The following is a 21,021-nucleotide window of genomic DNA, read 5'->3' as shown; positions in this document are numbered from 1 at the left end:
TTGTTGCATTTGAGATAACAGCACTGGGATAGTATAAAGAGGCAATAATGTACACTGAGAGAGAGCAATGGGAGAGAAAAATGATTGTGCACGGGCTTCTGTGCCTCTCTCGCTCCAGGATTCACCCACCTGGAGCAAAGCAAATGGCGTGCAACATGCTCTGCAGGGTGGATCATCAACAGAAACACGCAGCTGAATATACTTGGCGTGTCACTTTTTTTCCTCTTTTTGCCTTTGCCATTTAGTCAGCAGCCAGTTTTTTTTTGTTTGTATATGTAGGTTTCCCACATCCATATTATGAGGTTGAGAATAGCCATGCCTTGTACGAGTAACTGTTTTTAGGATATTCTTTCTTCCTGCTTGGAAGCCTTATCTTTATGGGCTCCATAAACTGCAGAGAAAGAAGTCTAAACCACGTAAGACTGACCTAAATCTCATGTAGTGTCAAATCCCTTAACTATAAAGCATTGTGTTTCTCATCATCCCCTCTTGCAGAAATTTTTATTTTATACTGGCTTGAGACAGATAAATACACATATTCAAATTATCACATTGAATTTTTTTTCCTGTGAAAGATGCAATGCCTCTAAGTCTCTTTATGAATGGAATACAAATTTTTTTTCTTTAGTCACAGTAGGGAAAAAGCATGCATGCATTATACAAAATGTATATACCAAACAAAATGATTTGTCCATGTCAAGATCAGATTCAAAGTGAAAATTGGTTTCATTTAGCTTTGAGTCATTTTAAAGCTGGCTTAGTGAAATTTTCTCTATTGCTGTCGCCAAAGGTGTGTTATTTCAATAGATTTTAGCTATAATTCAGAGGATTGAAGTTTCCTGTATTAAAACAGTATATGGATTTCATTTCATAGCTAAGGAATCTGATTTTCTGACTGGAAAGTCATTAGACCAAGTAGGAAAAATTATGGATTAAAAGATATCATTCTGGGAGCAAGCTTATTTCTTTTTGGTGAGATTTTGTCATTTCAGATGTGACTGTATGTGGAAAAAGAGGAAGGAAAAATGAGTTATTTACAAATACTGAAATAGTGTTTTAATGCAAAAAATGTTGCTATGGAAGAGAGAGGAATGGATATTTAAAAAACAACCAAAAATTTATGTGCACTACTTTTCTTTCTTTGCAATAGAAAATCATTGCTGATAGCTTGTCATGTGATAATAAAATAGAACAAATGCACCCAGAGAGAGTGCAACAGAAAATAAACATAATGCGTGTTGTTTTTGTCCTGGGTTGTGTGTAAAATTCATGACTTCCATAGGATCATAGAATAGCTGAGGTTGGAAGGTACTGCTTGAGGTCATCCAGCTCAACCACTCTGCTCAAGGCAGGGTCAGTCGGAGCAGGTTGCTCAGGTCTGTGTCCAGGTTTTGTATAAATGTAGCTGCAAGGATGAAGAATGCACCACCTCCCTTCCAGTGTTTTGTCACCCTTATGGATATTCTTGTATTTCAGTGTGTATCTGTTGACTCTTGTTACTTTACTGCTTACCTCTGAGAAGAATCTGACATTCTGCACACAGTAACAAGTAATATTTTAGTACCGTAAGAATTAAAATCTCAATGGAAAAACTCAGCATTTCTGACTTCCAAAATGTGAAAACAAAACCAGCATTTTTTACCATCAGCAGCATGTTGAGAATGGGAGATATAAAATGAAAAATCCTGGTCTGGTGCACAGAGAGATAACAGAAAATGTATATCACTGGATTTTGTGCTCTACTATTTGCTGAGTGCTGCATATGCAGTAGGATTCAGCTCTTTGGATAGAAAAGTCAGTCGTTACCAGAATTGCTAAGAAGCAGGGAAAAAGCCAATAATAGGAATGAACAATCCCAAGTGAAATTACAATTTGCTTAATCTCTTGTTCTTTTACCTTCTTTTTTTTTTTTTTCCTTTTTTTTTTTCTTTTTTCTGGGAGATATCCATTTGTGAAAGCCCGCCTATCAAATTTCCTCTCTGTCCCTCAGAAGATTATTAGTGCATGGTTCTGGAGCGATCTGAGAACTTGTGTTTTTTTGCACTTTGCTCTGTGGCTGAGCTCTGTGTTGTTCACTCAATCTCTGTTCTTCATCAGTAAAGTGGGAAGAATAAGTCATTTTCTTCCAGTACTTTGATACCCTGTCTCTTTGTGTGACGGGCTTCGGGTGAGCAATGTCTGGCCTACAGGTGAGAGAACACAGTGCTGTACCATGAGCTATGAACACTAAGGAGAATCTGAGTTGTTGAATATCTTCCTAGTGAAGGAGGAGTGTTGGAACATGCTCAGGATGTTTATATTTTCACTTCAGTAGCAGTGGCGTACGGCATTTTTCAGAGAGGTGATGAAAGCTATACTGAAGGCATGGACCTTTCAAGTACCGAAAAATTTAAGTTGTAATCAGTGGCTGACTTTTCCTGTGCCATTCATCGAAGTGTACACATGCTTGTAAATTTCCATGTTTAAATGTTCATCTCTGATTCTTTTAATTTTTTATTTTACTGTAGCAGATCTGTGGGCTTGAGGAAAAAAAAAAAACCCATGGGCTTGAAATAATTGCTTGATGAGAGATTGAATAACGAGAGATAAGAAAAATTAGATTGGGAGTTCAGGTTTAGTCATTTTATTTTTAAATGTTATAGACTGGAGATGCACGTAGGTTTTCACTGGGGACAGTTTTCATCTATTTAGCTGTAACCCAGAACTCTGTATTGAAACTGCATTTGCAGTATATACAAAGGCTTTCTGCAGATGTATATTCAGAAATTTGCCTATCTGCCTTGTTTTCATATTACCAAGGTTGTGTACTGATGCAAAACAAGTCCCAAGAAAGTCAGTGAAATTCAAAGCACAAGCCACATAGCAGGCTGGGCTTTCCTGCAGTGTCCTGATGTGAGTCTGAGCAGTGCCAGCAGTGATTATTTCAGCCTTTTTTTTTGCTGTGTATGTTGTGTTTTTAAATGACTTTAAGTAATAGTGCAGTGAGTATCAGTCATGCAAGAAAAGTAGTCTCAGACTAGTGTGATTGAGGAAGAAATGGTGAACTTCACTGGATGGGAATTAAAACTAAGACAGCCTACTCACCTACTGGGCTTAGTTCTGTTAGGACTGAATTTAGGTCTGAAACAGATGCTGCTTGTCCTGCCTTGGTAAAGTCCTCAGGAAAGAATCTGGCCGAGGCCTGAAATGACTTTACAAGACTGATGAGTCAACTGATCCCTCAAAGCTGAGTGCTTTCCTGGGAGCTGAGTTCCCTCTATTTATTGTTAAATAGGGCAAATGATGGTTTTAATAAGGGCTGATAGGGAAGAGACCAATGGTTGTGGTGCGGGGAGGGCACAGCTGGTGCATCCAAGCCTTGCTGCAGCCTGCAAGCCTTGCCTTGCTGCTGCCTGGGCACTGCCCTGCTGCTTTGGTCAGAAGTCATTGCCCTTCTCTGCTCACGTATTAAAGCAAGGAAGACAGAAACACTTCAGTTTTCTTAGCTTGAGAAGCTAGCATGGTTGCCCTGTCCCCTTCACTCCATTTTGTTGTTGGCCTGCAGGTGCGATTTTCTAAACACAAAAACAGCCAGTAGAAGCTTTCAAATATTCATTTTAGAGGTATGGCTGCCTTAAAGCATTTACTTGCACTTATCAGGACAGTACTGGCAAGTTACAAGCTTTGCTTCCTCCACACTTCCATGGCATGTGTCATTCTGTCAGACTGCCTGTCTGTTGTCCTTTCTCACATGGGAACAAAATGTATTGTGGAGAAAGTTCCACCTTTCATACCACCGACATCTGTCTCTGATGTCATGGGCCAACATCATAAAGTAGGAGGCATTACTTTCAGAGCAGCCCTCGTAGCTTTTTTTTGTGTCTGGAATTTAATTACATGGCTCTCCGAAGGAATCAAACGAAGAGATATTAACAGTAAAGAAAAACAAACAACATTACAAATGCTATTTTCACTAAATCCAGGTAGACACAGAGCACTGTATAAATTTGGATACAAAATAAAATACCAGTGAAAATGGCAGGGTTGAGCACAGTTGCATTATTGCATATAAACAACCATATAGATTGATACATAACTGGAAGTAAACAATACTTTTGCATCCTCTACAGTAGCATGGCAAAAGGACCTGGGAACTGACTAAATGTAAACAAGAGGTATCACTGTACAGATCTTCTTGTGTGGTACCACTGGAACTGTCACTTTTGGGGGCTCTGTATAACTCATCTCCAAGTATTTTTCAGTTTTACTTTGGACATTATTTTACTAGCTTTAGAAGAATTCATGAAGACATTTGAGATATATGCCTATACATTTAAGTACACTTTCTAGGAGATGTTCTATAGAGTGAATATTTCATTTTTGTGGGAGAAAAAATAAAACACAAGAAAAAAAGTGAGAAGAGGAAACTGTTTTCAAAGTATAGTGTGTACAGGAAGCAGAAGTGTTGCTTCGTGGCATTTTAAACTAACTGATTCATTTATTTTCCTTTAAAATGATGCTATGAAAAATGGTGCCTTTTTAGCATTGTTTGAAGATGCTCATAGAACTAAAATCCAGTTTCAGAACTGTAGTTACAAAATATCAACTACCATATGCTATTTTGGTTGTTTAGCATTATGTTTTTGAGATTTTATTGTGAGAATAGTAAGTAAAGAGTGAATTGATTAAGAAGCTTTTTTTTTCCTGTCTCAGTCTGAGAAAAATCAAAGTACCCTGTGTAGTAGGTTTTGGTTTTGCATGTATACCTGCAAAGTTTGTTACATTTTTTGTTTTCCTTTGTAAGCATGAGAGATCAACAGAATGATTTGGATGTATAATGTCACACTGTTTAGTTTATTTTTAGCTTAATCCATGTTCTTTGGTACTGAATAGCTTCATGCAGCACCAGATGTACAGGAAACTGTCCATTCTTCATGGCCCCAGCTCAGTGCTCTTTTTCAGGTCACTGTTTCCTTGTCGATCAAAGGACAGCATAGAATATATGAATTGGAATTGCACAATTTTAGGCATTTCTGAACATAAAGTGATAGAACTTAGGCATAACATTGGCTTTTAAATTATCTTTCACCTCATAAGCATGTAATGAGCTATTGTTAATGCATAATAAGTTAATTCAATTCATGGAGCTACAGGAGGGGTCATTTCTGAAGACGAATCTTTCTAGATTCTCTAAAGTCATCAAAATGACTACGGAGTTGTCATTCTTCACATCTATTTCCATTATAAATAAGGAATGCAAATGACCATGTTCTTTATTAGAATATTAGATACTCATGTCCTGTATCCTAAAACAATTTTTACCAGTTGGCTGGAAGTGATCCATGTTGCAGGTCAGAACCAAGAACAGGCATAATAAAGCTGAGATATTTCATTAATACAGGAATCCTCTCTTTACTCCTCGGGGAATGGCCTAAGATTAGAGATTCCTGATAGTGGGTGACTGAGACCCGATCCTTGCTGCATGCATTTGATGGCTAAGCTGTATCCAGATGATAGTATCTATGTAGGTTGTGTTCTTCAATACACTGCAAAGCAAAGCAAGCTTTGAAACTAAAAGGTAGAATGATAAAACAAACTGAATTTTCTGAGAGGAAAAGGGTGATCGACAAAGCAGTAGTTGTTAGATTCTTAAGATATATGGGTGTTTATAAGGAATGAGTTACTTATTGACTGGTACAGTTCCTTTTGAGGAAGACTTGAAAGCTGGTATAATTTGTTTATAAAAAGCTGCTGATGAATAGCCAGATTGAATCAAAGTCTGACCTCTATGTAATGTTTTTTTTAGTAAATTTCTATATGTACATCACATTACTTGGTTAATTAATTTCCCATATATAGTTATTTTTCCTGTAACAAGCACAATTTATACAGTTTTTTCTTTTTTTTTCTTTTTTTTTTTCTTTTTTTTTTTTTTTTTTTGAGAATCGAGAGTTCACTTGGTCTTACGTATTCATTTATTTAAGTCAGAAAGCAACAAAAATCCAGTATAACAAAATAAACATGAGTCTGTTTACTGAAAGTTAAGAGGGCATGCAAAAATGCGTGTATATGGATATTATTGTGTTGGTAAACAGAGATTTGTATCAGACAGATCTGTATTTACATAAAAATGCTTTGTTAATTGCTGCTTTTGGAATTAGTGTGTGACATCAAACTGACCAGTGCCTAGCATGGACAGAGTGGAGCATGAAAAGAAAAAAGAGCAGCTTTTTTAGTCATTGAGCCAATAAATATATTCACAGACACTTGCCCAGAGTTGGTCAAATGAAATAGCAATTTCAAAGGATTAAACAACATTTCATCTCTCTTCAGCATGGAGGTATCAACCTGAGACTGTCGCATGGTATCAAAAGCAAAAAAAAACAAAAACCCTTTTCCAAAATGTTCTGCATACATGAAAGAAAAAATACAGCCAAACATTTTCAGAGCCCCAGATGGTTTCCTGTATTGAAGGTCCTGAACAAGATGTGAATGACTTGCTGTAGAAATAGCTAAAGGGAAAGCTTGGTAGAGATCTTTGGATCTCCTTCCAGAGAATTGCCATGAAGAGGTCTTCAACCTCTTTACCTTCTGTTGTATGCCCATATAGAAATAAAACACCAAGAACTCATTGCACTTTGCATTAGACATACGTAAGGGAAAAGCAAATGAAAAATACCCTACTTCTTCACTATTTGGAAATTGGTGTAGTGGCAAATGAGGTAGTGGGCAAGGATGTGTCACCATGCAGTGTGAAGGACGTTCTGGTTGTGTTAGTCATGCTAGGAGTCTTTAGTGGTACAAATGCAGGTTACAATCACTAATGAGTTTATGCACTGACAGCCAGTAATTAAAGTACACTGATCATAATAATGCATCATTTTATCTACAAGCTGCAAAGTCTTTGATGAGGAGCTTGTTATATATTGCAAATCATCTGAAATTAAAAGCACAGCAAAAGCACTTCACTGTTGTCCCTTTCACCCAAGCCTCCAGCAAAGCCCTGCAGGGACAGAACACTGAACTAAATCTTAAAGAGTTGGATTCTGTATCCTCATTAAAAATACTGCCACTATTAAGTACAGTGGCATTATATAATATAATATATAAATATGGTGATTTGACAGTTTTAGAGTTACACTGATCAATTTTCATTTCAAATATCATAAACTTGCCATTGCCCACGGTCCCCAAAGATGTTTGAGAAAGAACCTTTTTTTAAAATTCCTGCATTTAATTGTAACTGATGATGCGTGTCAGTACCAGTCTCAGGAGGGCTTCCAGCTGCAGCTGCAGAAGAAATGAGAATTCCCTGTGTGACACTGATGGCTTCTGCACTATGAAATCTTCTCTTAATGGCATTGAAGTTAAAAGCAGCACACACCTTTCCCGTTGGATGTTTGGAGCAGGCATGCTAATGCCGAATCATGCTGAATGGGAGAAAAATGGTCTGGGTTATTCATTGGCATATTTTACAGAATGTATGTTTGCTTGCTTTAGATGGCAAACAGCTGTGCAGCTGCTTCAGCAAAAAAGAAAGTGTGGTTCTTACCTATGGCAAGTTGCTTTTCTAATGTTTTGCTGTTCGGTTAACACCAGCAAAACTGCGTATGATTCCAGCCCTGAAGAAGTTTTTTGTTATGTGCTGATAGTAGTAATATTTTGAGCTGAGCGGCAAAGCTCAACTCACAGGGGCTGCATCTCTGCCCTGTTCCAGCTTTTGTTTCTGCCATCCAAAAAGTTGATGAGTAACTTTGGATGCCTCCTGTGTAAAAAGAACTGGTGTGCAGCTCAGCAGGAAAAAGGCAATCTTCTATGAAAGTGGACTACAGCAGAAATATTTTGGTAAATGGGAGGAATATATTCTTCTGGCCAGTACAGACATTACTAGGCACGAACTGGTTGCAGAATTTCTGACAATGTCTTCTGCATCAAACCGAGGCCCAATTTATCTTAAATAATTTCATCTGCACTGCGTGCTGTGGCATTTAAGACATTCCACAGCAGGAGGTTCCAGTATAAACTGTAAGCAGTACTGCTGTCCTGCATAACTCAGGTCAGTGCCACTTAGCATTTGAATGACTGAAGGATACTTCTCTGGATGAGTTTTTATCTTTTTTTCTTTCTCACTCTTGCAAAAATTTCCACTGTATGTGGCTGGTAGATGCTGCATGGATGGAAATCTTTGTGTAGCGTATATGAAAGAAGTTTGCTTTAAATGTTTGTACTGAAAATTGTTAACATGAATCAATAGAAAAATGGAATTATCTATAAAATACAAAGATACAGAAAACATCTCATTATGTAGGATGCAAAAATTGTCCGTTCAGATGGGGTGATGATCTGTCTGATAACAGGTTGCCATCAGACAACAGTAACTCATGCACCAACTGAAAGGTGTGTTTTTGTGCTTAAAATGATCCTCCTTTATTTCTTTGTCCAGATCTTGATTTTGTTATTGTAGCTTTTCAGAACTTTGAGCAAGAGAAATTGTTGTTTTGGCTGATAAGAACTGTGCCACCTCTGTCTTTGGAGGAGAATGGAATAAGAGCAGCATTAGGAAAAAAATCAATGCTGCTTCCTGTCCTTTATGGCTCCTCAGAGGGACAGCTGTACAAAGCATCAGCTTCCACTATCCGTCTCCTAAGCAAGAGGCTGTTTGCTGTGTGCTTAATCACATTGGAAAAGTGGAAAATTTTAATAGTTGAAAGATATGAAGTTTTTACTCATTTGTGGGAGCTTAAGCTAATTTATGATGGGGATTTGTTCAGCAGGTTACTTGTGCAGATGTATTTTACAATATCTTGTGCTGGTTGAATTCAAGCTTTAATATTTTGAAATTGATTATTTCTTTTCTACTACAAAATCTCTTTCAAAAAAAGAACTTGTCATCAAATAAGAAAGCTTGAGTTTAGTAAGCAAGGAAAAAACCTGCTCTCATCAAGAAAGCCCTTGAAAATTCTATTTATCACAGTTATAATGAGAGCTCAATTTTCTAGGAAAATACGTCATAGCTTTATAAGAAATCAAACTGTAAGATGCAATTGTAGAGGGGAACTGATGCTGCAGCCTGTATTTTGGAGTATTGGACAAATACTGTGCTAAGCAAAATAAATATCGATAGCCTAAATGGGGAAGGAAATACTTATTATGATGGAATGAAGTATTGATTTTAAATGGTAATAAAGTAGAAAAAAGTATTTAACTACAAATGTACACTGATGTTTTTAGGTGGTGGCTTTTTGGTATTTTCTTTTGTTACTTTCTTTTTTTTTTTTTTTTTTTTTTTTAAGCCTTTTTCAAGGCTAAGAAGAATTTCAGTTCCATAAATGCTTTGAATTGGATGGAATTGTATAAATGATCAATTTTTCCATTGACTTTGGGTTAAGGGTAACTCCCAGCGTTAAGGATCTACCTCTTGTGTTTTTATTGGTTTTTGGTGATCAGACTGCATAAGGATGAAGTACCATTAGAGGCTGAGGAATATGTGCATGTGGGGAAGAAAACTGAAACTGTAACTTGCCCATTGAAAAGACTTAAAAATCTGTCTCAATGTAACGTGTGTATTTCCATTGGCACAATCTCTGTCTGCTACAGTTTTACAAATATGGCTGTATTTGTTTACTTTCAGCAAACCAAGAAAACAGAAACAGCGAAAAAACCCTTAAAATGAGAAAAGCGAGCTTGATAACAAGTTCCAAATGTTAATTCTTTACTTAATATGTTACATAATAACACTTAATACTGAAAAGGAGAAAGAAGTATACTACCAGTTATAATCTTTCCTTATGATGTGGGATGAGAAATTCCAATTTTGAGCTCTCTACCATATTATTTCAGTGGAAAGGAGCATACCTGGAGCAAGGAGACACCTTTAACTTTAAAACATACTGACTTGGGAAAATTCTGCATTGGACTTACATGTTTCTAGGGGGAAGGTTGTATGGTGTGTTTGCTTTTTTAAGGAGCTGGGTATTCTGAAAGCCTGATGGAGTATGTTCTTGGGAAGTCTGTGCACTAGAGGTTTGAAGTTGGGAAAGGCCAGTAGTGAGGCACAAATGGGAGCAACAAACCCACAGAAGGCTGTGTTTGGACTTATCAGGTGCTAAGGAAGGGGAGCTCTTGAAATGGAATATCTTTATGCACACACCAAGCAGTCAAGTTGTATGTTCTGGTCCTTGAGGACAACCAGACCTAATTTCTCCTTTGTCCTTCTTCTCTTTGTATGATTTTAATAACCAGCTGCATTGATAATGTGCAAGGACTGGTTGGTTTTTTTTATATAAGATACTTTTTTGTTTCTTTTAAAATAGAAAGATGAAAACTACAGAAGCCTACCACGAGATACTAGTAGCTGGTCTAACCAGTTTCAGAGAGACAATGCTCGTTCATCGTTAAGTGCCAGTCATCCCATGGTGGACAAGTGGCTGGAGAGGCAAGAACAGGTAATATATATGTATATATATATATTACTTTATCAATCTAATCTTCATGCTACTGCAAAATATTACAAAAAAAAAAAAAAAGAAAAAAAATATTCTTATGTGATATTGGCTCTCTAAGTGAGATTCAAGTACCAGAAATACACAGACTAAATTTGTAAGGGATTGTGTCTGCTTCCAAAATGCTGCATTAAGACTGAAAATAGACAGTTGTAAATTATTTCTTTTTTGAGTTACACACCCATTTACGTAGTATATGGAGTGCTGCTGTTCTTCACAACCAACACCAACAGAATTAATTTATTTACAGAGTATAATTTTGATAAATATTTTGCAGAAGAAAGTTAATAATATTACTACAAAGAAGCCAAATATGGATCAATTTTGACATTGTACTTTGAAATATTTTGTTGTTCATACCCTTGCAACATAGATTGATTATAAATTAGAAGAAACTGCTATCTTGTTTATTTAGTGTACATTTTTACCGCTCGTTATTTTGGAGTTTTTTGAAACATTGAGTAATTTTGACTCAATTTTTCTTTATTATTTTATTTGTTGATAGTCCTAGAAGGTGAAAGGTGAACTTATTGTTACATAACAGTCATATGATGTGTTTGTCTCAAATTTTTCAAGAAATGTCCTGAAAAGTACAATGGAAATGCATCTTTATTATGGAGACTGGAGGTATAACAGCAACTCCATATAAAGAATGGTGAATATAAGGGCTTTTTCCTTATGTTTCCTCCTTATACAATGTTGAGATTTTGCATTGAGCATAAACGTATAAGGTTTGTATTTTATAGCAGCAGGATGTGAAAACAGAATTTATTTTATACAGAAGGATCTCTGCCCTTGATCCTGGTGTTTTTCCCCCTGCACATTCTGTGGCAGGACCCATGGTGGCAATTTCATTGCTGTTTTTCCCTCAGAGTGGACACAGCTAGTGTGGGTGAGTTCAGCTGCTGCCTCTGCACTGAAAGGGGAAGGTCGGTGCCCTGAGTTGGAGGTGTCTCCCTGCTGGTGCTGTTTGATGTTTTCGAGGCACGCTTTAAGTATCATTAGATTTTCACTGTGGCAGTTAGCAAAGCTGTTGTCTCAGCAAAAGAGGTTGGATTAGGAATCTTAATAGTGATCTTCCTGTAGAATGTTGGATACATGAATATTTTAATACATGGGAATCCGTGTTAAAAGAAGTATTACGTTTTCTGCTGATTTTGGTCTCTGAATGGCTTACCTAGTTCAATTTATTCACAAATTAGGTAAATGGTAGTCTGAAAGTGTGTATGTTTTGCAGGCTAACTGGTTGAAATCTGAATTTGCAAATTTTATATTTTGTTTGAGTAAGTTTTTGGCTTCTGGTCTCTCTTTTGTTGCTTTCCGAAAGAGAGAGGAGGATCCATTCTTTCAATGTGTTCTTTTGAATTTGCCTGTCCCTTTGCCATTTCATGCCAGCAGGATAATTAATTAGGCTGAAAGCTGTTTAACAGGATATGAACAGGAGGTGAGGATGGGGTGATGCACAGCTCTGCAGAAAGAGAGGGAAAGGCCCAGTGGAGAGTGGAGGAAATGCAGAGAGAAATTCCCTTTGGTTTTGGGGTTTGATCTCTGGTATCTTTTTCAGTGTCCTCTGTGGGCTTTTTTTTTCTTTCCCCCCCCCCTCCCCCCCCCTTTCCCCCCCACTGGTTTGGCCTTTCATTTTTGTTTGCCTTTTGTTTAGTTTCGCAGAAATTGAATCTGGAAAGCCTGTTAATAACTGAACCAGAATTTTCAGAACACAATCAGGTTCTTGTTCTTTTAAAAAAACAAGTAACAAGTTGTGCGTGTATCCAGTGCCTGTGCTGGAAACTACAAATAGATGAGCTAATTGTGCCGGAGACAAAAGGCCAGACCTATCTTACTGACCCTGGCTTCAAAGCATATTACTCATTGAAAAATGTCTTTCAGTTTATAAGCTTTCTGTATTTAGGTTGTGCAAAGTGCTTTTCTTACAACATCGTTTGCCTTATCCTCTTTCCTTCTCCTAGCTAAAGCTCTGTATTCAACACCATAGAAATGCTGTCAGTGGAAATGGATAATCTGAGAGCAAATGCATCGAAAGGAGGGACTCAAACAAGGAGGTTGCAGTGTAGTTTGCTGACCTGGCAAAGTCGGTTCGTTTAGTGACTTCCAGCCCTATTCCTTTATGTATGGCACAGCATGTGCATAAGAAGTAGCAGACACAATGTCTGGCCAGAGGTGTTGGGCTGTGCTAAGAAACCAGTTGTGCAGCACTGACAGATTCCAAGAGTGGTGACAGTCCTTGTCCAACCTCCCTCCGTGGCTCTGCAGACTAGACAGCAAGTGCTACCATTTGTCTTGCAGGCTCCAGAGGCTTGTTGTTAGGAAAGGCTTTCTGGGCTTGGGCTGAATTGCTTCTCTCAAATTTTCCACACCTCCTCCTTTGAATATAAGGAGAAAAAAAAAAACAACAACTTCAGGATGATCATTGTCAGTTTCTACCATACATGAACATTTACTGGAATTGCACTTTGAGGAGGGAGGGTGTGATGTGCCGAAGTTATTTTTATGTGGGCAATGCCTCATTTCCAATAAGCAGAACCATAGAGCAAACGGTAATCTTGCACAGCCTGCTCTGCAGATGGAACTGCAAGACACCTCCTTTCTAGGAAATCATTATAGGCTGCTGTAGCAGGGACTAATCAAAGCACAGAATTAGAAATGTTCTAGTAGTTGTTAGAGAAATACTTCTGTAGATCTGTGTAAGTTTTAGTGCCTTAAATGGAAGAACGCTCAGAGCCTGTTAAAATTCCCTGAAGTAATTGCTTTTGCTCCTACCTATTGTGCTTTACTAGGGCTCTGCTAAATTGGAGTGATACATCAAAGAAGTGGAAAAGATTAATTCTGCCTCCTGCATCCTTTAAGACATACTGTTTGTGTATGCTGGTTAGCTACTTCTGCCTGAGGTTTGTTTCCAGTTTAGTTCCGGAGTTCTCAACTGTCCACAGGGCAAATTGATCAGTGTAATTCCTAGAAAGCTTTGACATTTCTCATGACCATGAAGTCAGTTATGTGAAATTGTTTGTACCCAAGAATCACCTTGCTACCACAAAATCAAATATCTAGAGACCACTTCAAAATAACTATAGAAAGGTAAGCCCTTTTTTTTTTTTTTTTTTTTTTTTTTTTGCTGCTTCACTCAGTAATTTCACTCATTCTGTTTTGTAGATCATTAAGTACTAGTGACAACATTTGTGAGCTTTAACTTAATTCTCAAATATTTTAGGAAAAGAAAAAGTTGTTTTTGTTCTTTGCCTTCCCCTCCACAATACTATTTTTTCTCCCACAGCAACCAAGCTTTGAGGAAAGACTTGAGATTTCTTATTTCCTTCCAAATGTATTCAACTACATGGTAATGTCACTTTCATTTGAGAAATCTATTTTTTCTTGAGCTCACCTAAAGACTTACTCAAGGTCTGATCAAATCTGGAATCATGCTGTTTTATAATAGAGAGAGATGAAAAGGGAACATAATAAAGACTTAAACTTTTCACCAATTTCTGAAGTTTAAGTATACAGAACGCTTTTCTTGTGTGGTCATTTTAGTTTCATTGATCAAATATTGAAACTGTTAGCAACCAGGAAAACTTGAACTGAAATAGTATATTCGGTGCTCTACTGCAAAAGCCTATTTTGCAGAAGGATTAAGAGCACCCTGCTGTTCTCAGTAGTGGGAAAAGGGGCAAGAACAGCAGTAAAGGGAAATTCTACAACTACCCTGCTTCATTTGAAAGCAGTTGATCAGATTTCCAAGTGTAAAGAGATTTGTTCAATTAAACTTGTACATAAATATACATGTATTTGATGTATATCTGTACATATGTGTACTTGCCAGTAAATGAGAGCAAGGCAGGAAATGAAGTGACATTTCATGCCTATTACTGAAGAATAGGTCTGATGCCTAAAATCCTTGTAGCTTCTAAGTAGCAACCAAAGACAGAGATGAAAGCAACTAAATTGAATCCCGAAGTGGGAAGAGAAGTGTTTACTACTGCTATCCTCTTGAGCAAAAATTTGCTGTGCAGAATACTCTCAGTAAGTTGTTTGTGACATCCATCCAGTGATCTTATGCAGTTTCTCAAGTTGCTTTTTCAACAATGAGATCAGACATTCAAATAGTATACGGTTTTATCTCCATCTACAGAGTATCTGCCTTCAGCTGTTATTTTCAGCAAAATAAGGCTTGCTTTTAATGTGATTGAATAGACTTTCTAAAAACATTCAGATGGTATAAATTAGTGCATTTCAGAACTATCTGTTGAAAAAGGAAAATCGGAGCTTTAGAGATAGATCGGTGCATTTGAATCATTAATTTTCTTTGGATTCTTATGCTCCATCTTAACCATGTTGTCCAATTTTTCATCAAAAGCCCTACTTCTATTTTGTGTTTTAGTACAAGGATAGAAGGTAGAAATGTAGGCTTTTTTTTTTCTTTTTAGTTCTGAATGTTATATAAGGTTATAGCTAATACATGTGATCATCTTTATTTTCACTCGTGTGCCTCTTTTGTGTTTGTCCTTGTCTGACAGCTGTGTTTTTATTTATTTATTTATTTATTTCTCCACTACTTCTGTAACTAGACAACATCAAAGTCTGCAATTTCAGTACTTCATGAACAGAAGATGGAGACGCTTGTGGGGCTGCAGGCTGTTCTGTGCCTCAAATTGTTCACATGTACAGATAGAAACTTCAGGAAAAATATCATCGTTAGGAATTCTGCTAATTTAAGACTTGGTAAAAGGATTAGTCAGATTTCAGTTTAACTCTCTTATCTGTTATTCTGTGCAATGCCAAGATGGTGTCTCCTTGCTTTCTTCCCTATCGAGTACATAATTTTGTAATTTGTCTCTTGTGATAACCTTAATGAATACAGAACAATAACAACAAATAAAATGTAAAACAGAAGCATGATTGTAAAGCTTCTCATGTTCAATAGAACACACTTCTGTCACAAAGATAGATACGTTCAAAGCTCCAGGCTTAATACAGGGGCCTGTTCTGTTTTTTGGGGAGAGAGTTGAAATCTTCACTGAGTGACCGGGTCCAGCCAGGAGGAGGTGAGCAGAGCCCATCCTTCTCATGTGGTTTGTGTCTCTGTGTCTGCAGCAGAGCTATAGGTGATGGACAAGAAAAGTGGCACTTGGCCTGTGACACTGAATTAAATCTTAGGCCATAGCTGTAACTATGGGCAGGTAGAATTAGTGGCCAGCAGTTATAGAGGATTTGCATATAGTATATGTTAGTCATAGAGCTGATCAGGCCTCAAGGTGCCCCTGCAAGATTTTAGTCTCTGCAATCACACATTCATATGCAAATCCAGCATTTTTACTACTTCAGGCGGGTTCTTGGCAATTGTTTCCTTTCTCTCGTGTATCAGGAAGAAGGTGGAAAACTTGATTTGGCTCAAGATTATTTTCTGTTAGCTGCTGCTACTATAGGTAAATATCCTTCTTATTCTTTATTCTTTCCTCCTTCCCCCCTTTATTTTCATACATCTGCACGATTTTAAGTACTTTAGCTCAGGAGCTAAAAGCCCCAGCTGATACATAAGCTGAAAGTGCTTGCTTGGCTCCCGTAAGCACAAGAGGAGTGCTTACGTGGCAGCTAGGGCAGCAGCTGCATCTACTTCTGTACCAGTGAAATACCTCATCTGGCTGCCAAAGAGCACCTTGATTCCTTGAAGCCATGCTTAAACAAAGGTGTAATTATATGTATGTATGAAGATTATATTATAAAATACATTACAATATGATGTGATGTAGTTAATATAACATAACATAATGTAAGCATTATAACATAACTATTTTGACTAATTAGACCTTTGGGATGCTTTATGATGCTTTTGACTTCACAGAGGAATATGATATTAGGTACTGCTAATCCTTGTATGACGACACAAAAGAATTTTTATTCTGTTGACTTTTTCGATATTTTCTTCCTATTATTATTACTATTATTGTTAACATAGTAATCATCACTATTATAATAATCATCATTATTACATTAGAAAACTCTACTGTGCAAAATAAACTCCAAAATGAGAAACCTGTACTTAGCTGTTTACATTTTGAGAACCTGCAGAAATACCCCCAGCTCCTTACTGTTCAGTAGCAGAGTCTCAAGTCTGTCTCAAATCAAAGTGAAGGAGGACAGCCAATGAACTTCCAGACTGGACCCAGATTACTTTATTTCAGTATCTAAAAGCCATCTAACTTTTCATGCTGGAATATATTGTCATGTATTCTGGATTCAGAAGAATCTCTGCATTTTGCATGTACTTTAGAGATGGCTATACTAATGCACATATTAATATTCTCTAAATGCATATATAACTACAGAAAAAGAAACATTAAATAGAAAGGCCCATCTTCATAATAACACGTCAGCAGGTACAGAGTTAAAATTTCAAATTTCAAACTACAGTATGTACTGGTTTTAAGAAAATATTAACATGGAATTTAGAAGTCTGTACAGTTTTATGCAAAATGGACATTTATGGATGTGATCTTAATTGTATATTTTGGAAAAGAGTTTCTTTTTCTTATTTGTCTTGGAGTTACAAACAGCCTTGAAGATATTTTTCAGTGCTGAGCATTTCAGTTTATATGAGATAGGATGTTGGAATAAACAGCTTTATTGCTTGGGGACAGCTGTAGTAGTGCTGCTTTTATAAACAGCATTTCATGCTGGCATCTATCTTGTTCTCCTTCAAAAATAATCTGTCATTTCATACTGTGTATTAAATAGGCGAGTCAGTTTTGGGGCTACAGGCTGTGCTCGGTTATGTGCTGCTGTGTAGATATTAATGCAGTGGCAGAATGTACTTGTGTATGTGGAGAGAAAATAGTACTTTGTAATTAAATATGCATATGCATTCATATAGAAGAGTTGGTTTTACAAAACAAAAGAAATGGAACAACAACAATAGCAACTAGTGGATTTTAATGATTAGTAGGAAAAGCATGCAGCACATTCAGTTGTGCATCATTAATGGACAATCTTATAGACATGGACATACTCATAGGAGTGTAGATGGACTGGGCTGAAGTCTAAACACGACCTCTGTTCTGCAGAGCCTTTCTGGAGAGCATTGGCCTTTTTAGGGTAGCTGTTTTCCTGCCCTTTTGGACCAAAGTATTTAAGTAATCATGTTGTTATAGTAATTAATGGTAACTAAGCTTTGGTGCCATGGATGGTATGTCATACTCTTAAATTACATGCAGATTCTCTAAGAAGCTTTAAATAAATTATTGCTGTTATTTTTCCTATCTTTTCCAAAGTACTTTGCAGCACAGTACCACCTCTGGCTCTCTTCACTGCTGTCTGCCTCTGATAGCAGGGCAGTTAAGGACATCTGAAAGTGTCCCGCTGTGCACAAAAGAGCATTTCATCCAAGGAATGTTTGAGATCTTCCTCCTCTGCTTTTAAAAACTTGTTTTCTCATTCTTTCATTACGTTGCGGAGGAGCTTTATCTTTTAGTATGTTTTCTTTCTAGCGCAGACATACATGTTGTTGTATCCCAGCTGGCTGTTTGTAATAGCAATAGTCTTGCTGTGTTCACAGCCTGCTTGTTGCTCAAGAGCCGCAGTGGGCAGCGCAAGGAGCTGCTGGAGGTGCCGGCAGTGCCGCAGCATTGGGCACAGAGCTCCTGCTGTGCCAAAGGAGCACAAGAGTGGGATGCATTAGGAAAATTAAAATTTGTCCTCATTCCCTTAGAGGGCAATACAGTTAATGAAAATAGATCTCACCAAATTAAAATAATTTATTTCATTAGTTTACAGTGCTATAAAACTTTTCGGGGCTGTGCAGCCCTTCTGTACAAACCTGAAATAGATGCAGTTCCACTGTTTGCTTCAAAGATCACAAGGTTAAAAGTTTTAAGTGTATTAAACCAATTCTGTTAATTGTGCCTATAGAGGATTCTCTCTTGCCCTTGGTCTTAATTTAAAATTAACATTCTGCTCAGTCTGCATTCCAGCCTTTTAACTGAAGTGTAAATATGTAAATGATTATATGTGCTATTGCTGTTTAAGATGAAATTTTGCATTTTTGTTTCAGAAGATGGTACCGGTAGTACATGATATTGATATTTTTAATGCAAAGAAAAAGCTTTCACTTTGTATTCTCATTTTCTTGCTTGTTTTTCTTCTTCCTGCATTCCTGCTCTGCAGTTCGTACTACAGATTTCTGTCAAACTGATTCTTCCTTTCTTCCTAGGAAAGAAGTGAGGCCATGTCAAAACCTCAGCTCCTCAAACCCCTTTTTTGTTTCGTTCTCGGGTGTCTTGACGTTGTCCTTTTTCATGTTCTATCAGAAAGACCATCCAAAATTGGAAAGTTATCTCAAATACATTTTTTTCCTCTGTTCCTTACAAATCATAAGGAAACTAAAGACTGAGAATTTCCTTGATTTTGCTGCCAAGCCAAACTGCAATAACTCTGCATTAGGAGTCAGTCTGCCCTTAGTTAAAGCCCTGAATTAACTTAGTTTTCAGTTAATTTGATTTTCATTTTAGAATTTGCTTGACTTGAAACGGAAAAATGATTGCATTTTTTATTATTTTTTAATAGTCAAATTTTCTTCCTGGTACATTATTGTCTTCTATATGGCTAACGTTACTTATTTTCAAGAAATATTTGTATTTAGAATTTGTAATGGAAGCTGTACTGTTCTCTGCAAAACAGTGCAATGAGGTCCCATCCAGAGAAGAAGAGGAGCTCAGCATTTTTTGCATCTCACCGTAGGTTTTAGAGGAGATTCCGATGAATCCCTGCAGAGTCATACAGGTCAGTTAATTCCAAACTGAACAGAAGTAAAGCAAGAGTGCTTATTTTGAGCAAGGGAAGATGACAAATTTTATCTGAATGGGAAACTTACCTAATTTATTCAGTTATGGCAGGGTGATTTTTTTCCTTTTATGAATTATTAATGATAGGAAGATGCTTACAGAAGAAAGCCAAGTTTGACCTGAAAATTGTGGAAGAGATAATTAATTCATTTTCCGTTGATCTAAATAACAGTCATTTTCTTTTTAAAAAGCTTGTGTGGACAAGTCATTTTAATGACATGGTTGCAATTTGCTGTAAAAGGGAACGGAACTGTATAACTTAGAGTTAATAATTGAATTATATGGAGTAATGTGTCTGGGTTTTTATTTTATTTTGGGTTTCAAATTTAATCTTGATTTTATTGCGTAAGTATGAGCATTTCATTATTGAATGTAGTCCTCTTTGGCTGTATTAAGTGGTTAATGTAATTTATAGGATACTTTGAGATATGTCATGATTCTTCATGAAATGACACAGCAAGATTTAGTGAGTGCACCAACTCAGTGAATGGAATTACGTAATACAACCTAGCTGATGGGCTATACTGTGAGATTTTAATTTATTTAATCAATGTAACGGGAAGATAAAAGAAGATAATGGACCAGCCTTGCCAATTCAATCATTGACTGATTTGAAAATAAGCCCATCCTAAGTTTATCTTGAAACTGCTTGGAATTGCATCCAATGCAGCCAGGATAGGTAGTATCCAAGGCTGGGGGAGAGAGTGAGCAGAGAGAAGAGAAAGTAGTTTGGGAAGGGTGTATTAAAAAGTCATCTGATTTTGTGTGTCGCACATACAAAGCAAAAGCAAATTTGCTTTTTTTTTTGTACTCTTTCATCAGATCTGATTTGATCAATAAAAATGTCTTCCTAAGAACCAGCAACTGTCAGCTGCCTTATGGCATTGGTGAGAATTTACACTCAGTCCCTATACCAGAGCAAGAAAAGTGCTTTGTGACTCTGGTAGAGAAATGTTTCACACTCAAGGTACACAGAATTAAAATAAATACAGCAGAACTAATGCTTCCATGAGGAAGTAATCGATTGGAAACATGTGAAGCAAGCGGCACAACAATTATTAATGAACTGAACATTTCATTTAATAGACTGCTGTAAAGGTTTTAGTTTAGAAATAAATACTCCTTTTAAGTTTTGATCTCTTGTATGTTATGTTTTAAGAATTCCATATTAAGGTATCATTCACTTTCATGCCAGCTGCATATGATTACTTTAACTTCATTTGGATTTAATTTTTAATGCTGTTTTTTTTTTTTTTTTTTTTTTTTTTTTTTCCCAGCCTGGAGATATCTATTTATAAATCTGAGCAAAATCAGTTCGCTATTTGCATTATTTTAGAACATTTGCCACTTAAGGCATTATTTGTTTTCACAGTTTAAAAATTAATATTGAGGCCAGCATACATATACATGCAACAATTTCCAAAAAGAAAAAAAATAAATGTATCTTCCGGCTGTTTATTGCAAACAGTTTTACAAACTGTGGAATAAACACCTTTGGGGTGAGGTATTGAGTATAAACAAAACCTCTCTGCTCCTACCAATATTTCTTCCGGTGGCAGGCGGCCAATGTTCAGTCTCTTTATATCAAAACTTAATTTCCTCTTCCTCGTGGACATCCTCATTTGTCTTCAAAAATCTTTACTTTCCTAATATGCAGGAATTCATGATTGCTTATAATTTCAAGTCATTTA

The 21,021-nt window shown here is 36.8% G+C and overlaps 1 protein-coding gene across 17 annotated transcripts in view; it reads left to right on the top strand.

The window, feature by feature from the left end:
* The window catches only part of PARD3 (par-3 family cell polarity regulator), a 426,318-nt gene that overhangs the window by 168,330 nt on the left and 236,967 nt on the right, over positions 1-21,021 (top strand). For 12 of the 17 annotated variants that reach the window (XM_042816949.1, XM_042816940.1, XM_042816938.1 and 9 more), the window contains one exon: positions 10,293-10,424. The exons of the other annotated variants lie outside the window; for them this stretch is intronic. In XM_042816949.1, coding sequence (XP_042672883.1) covers positions 10,293-10,424 — 132 coding nt within the window. The remainder of the gene's footprint in view (positions 1-10,292; positions 10,425-21,021) is intronic. 17 annotated transcript variants of the gene reach the window in all.

The sequence above is a fragment of the Centrocercus urophasianus genome, unplaced genomic scaffold (assembly GCF_019232065.1).
Source record: "Centrocercus urophasianus isolate 14NV4802_14NV808 unplaced genomic scaffold, USGS_Curo_1.0 seq_16, whole genome shotgun sequence".
NCBI classification, from domain to species: Eukaryota; Metazoa; Chordata; class Aves; order Galliformes; family Phasianidae; genus Centrocercus; species Centrocercus urophasianus.
This window is presented reverse-complemented; position numbering and strand designations above follow the sequence as displayed.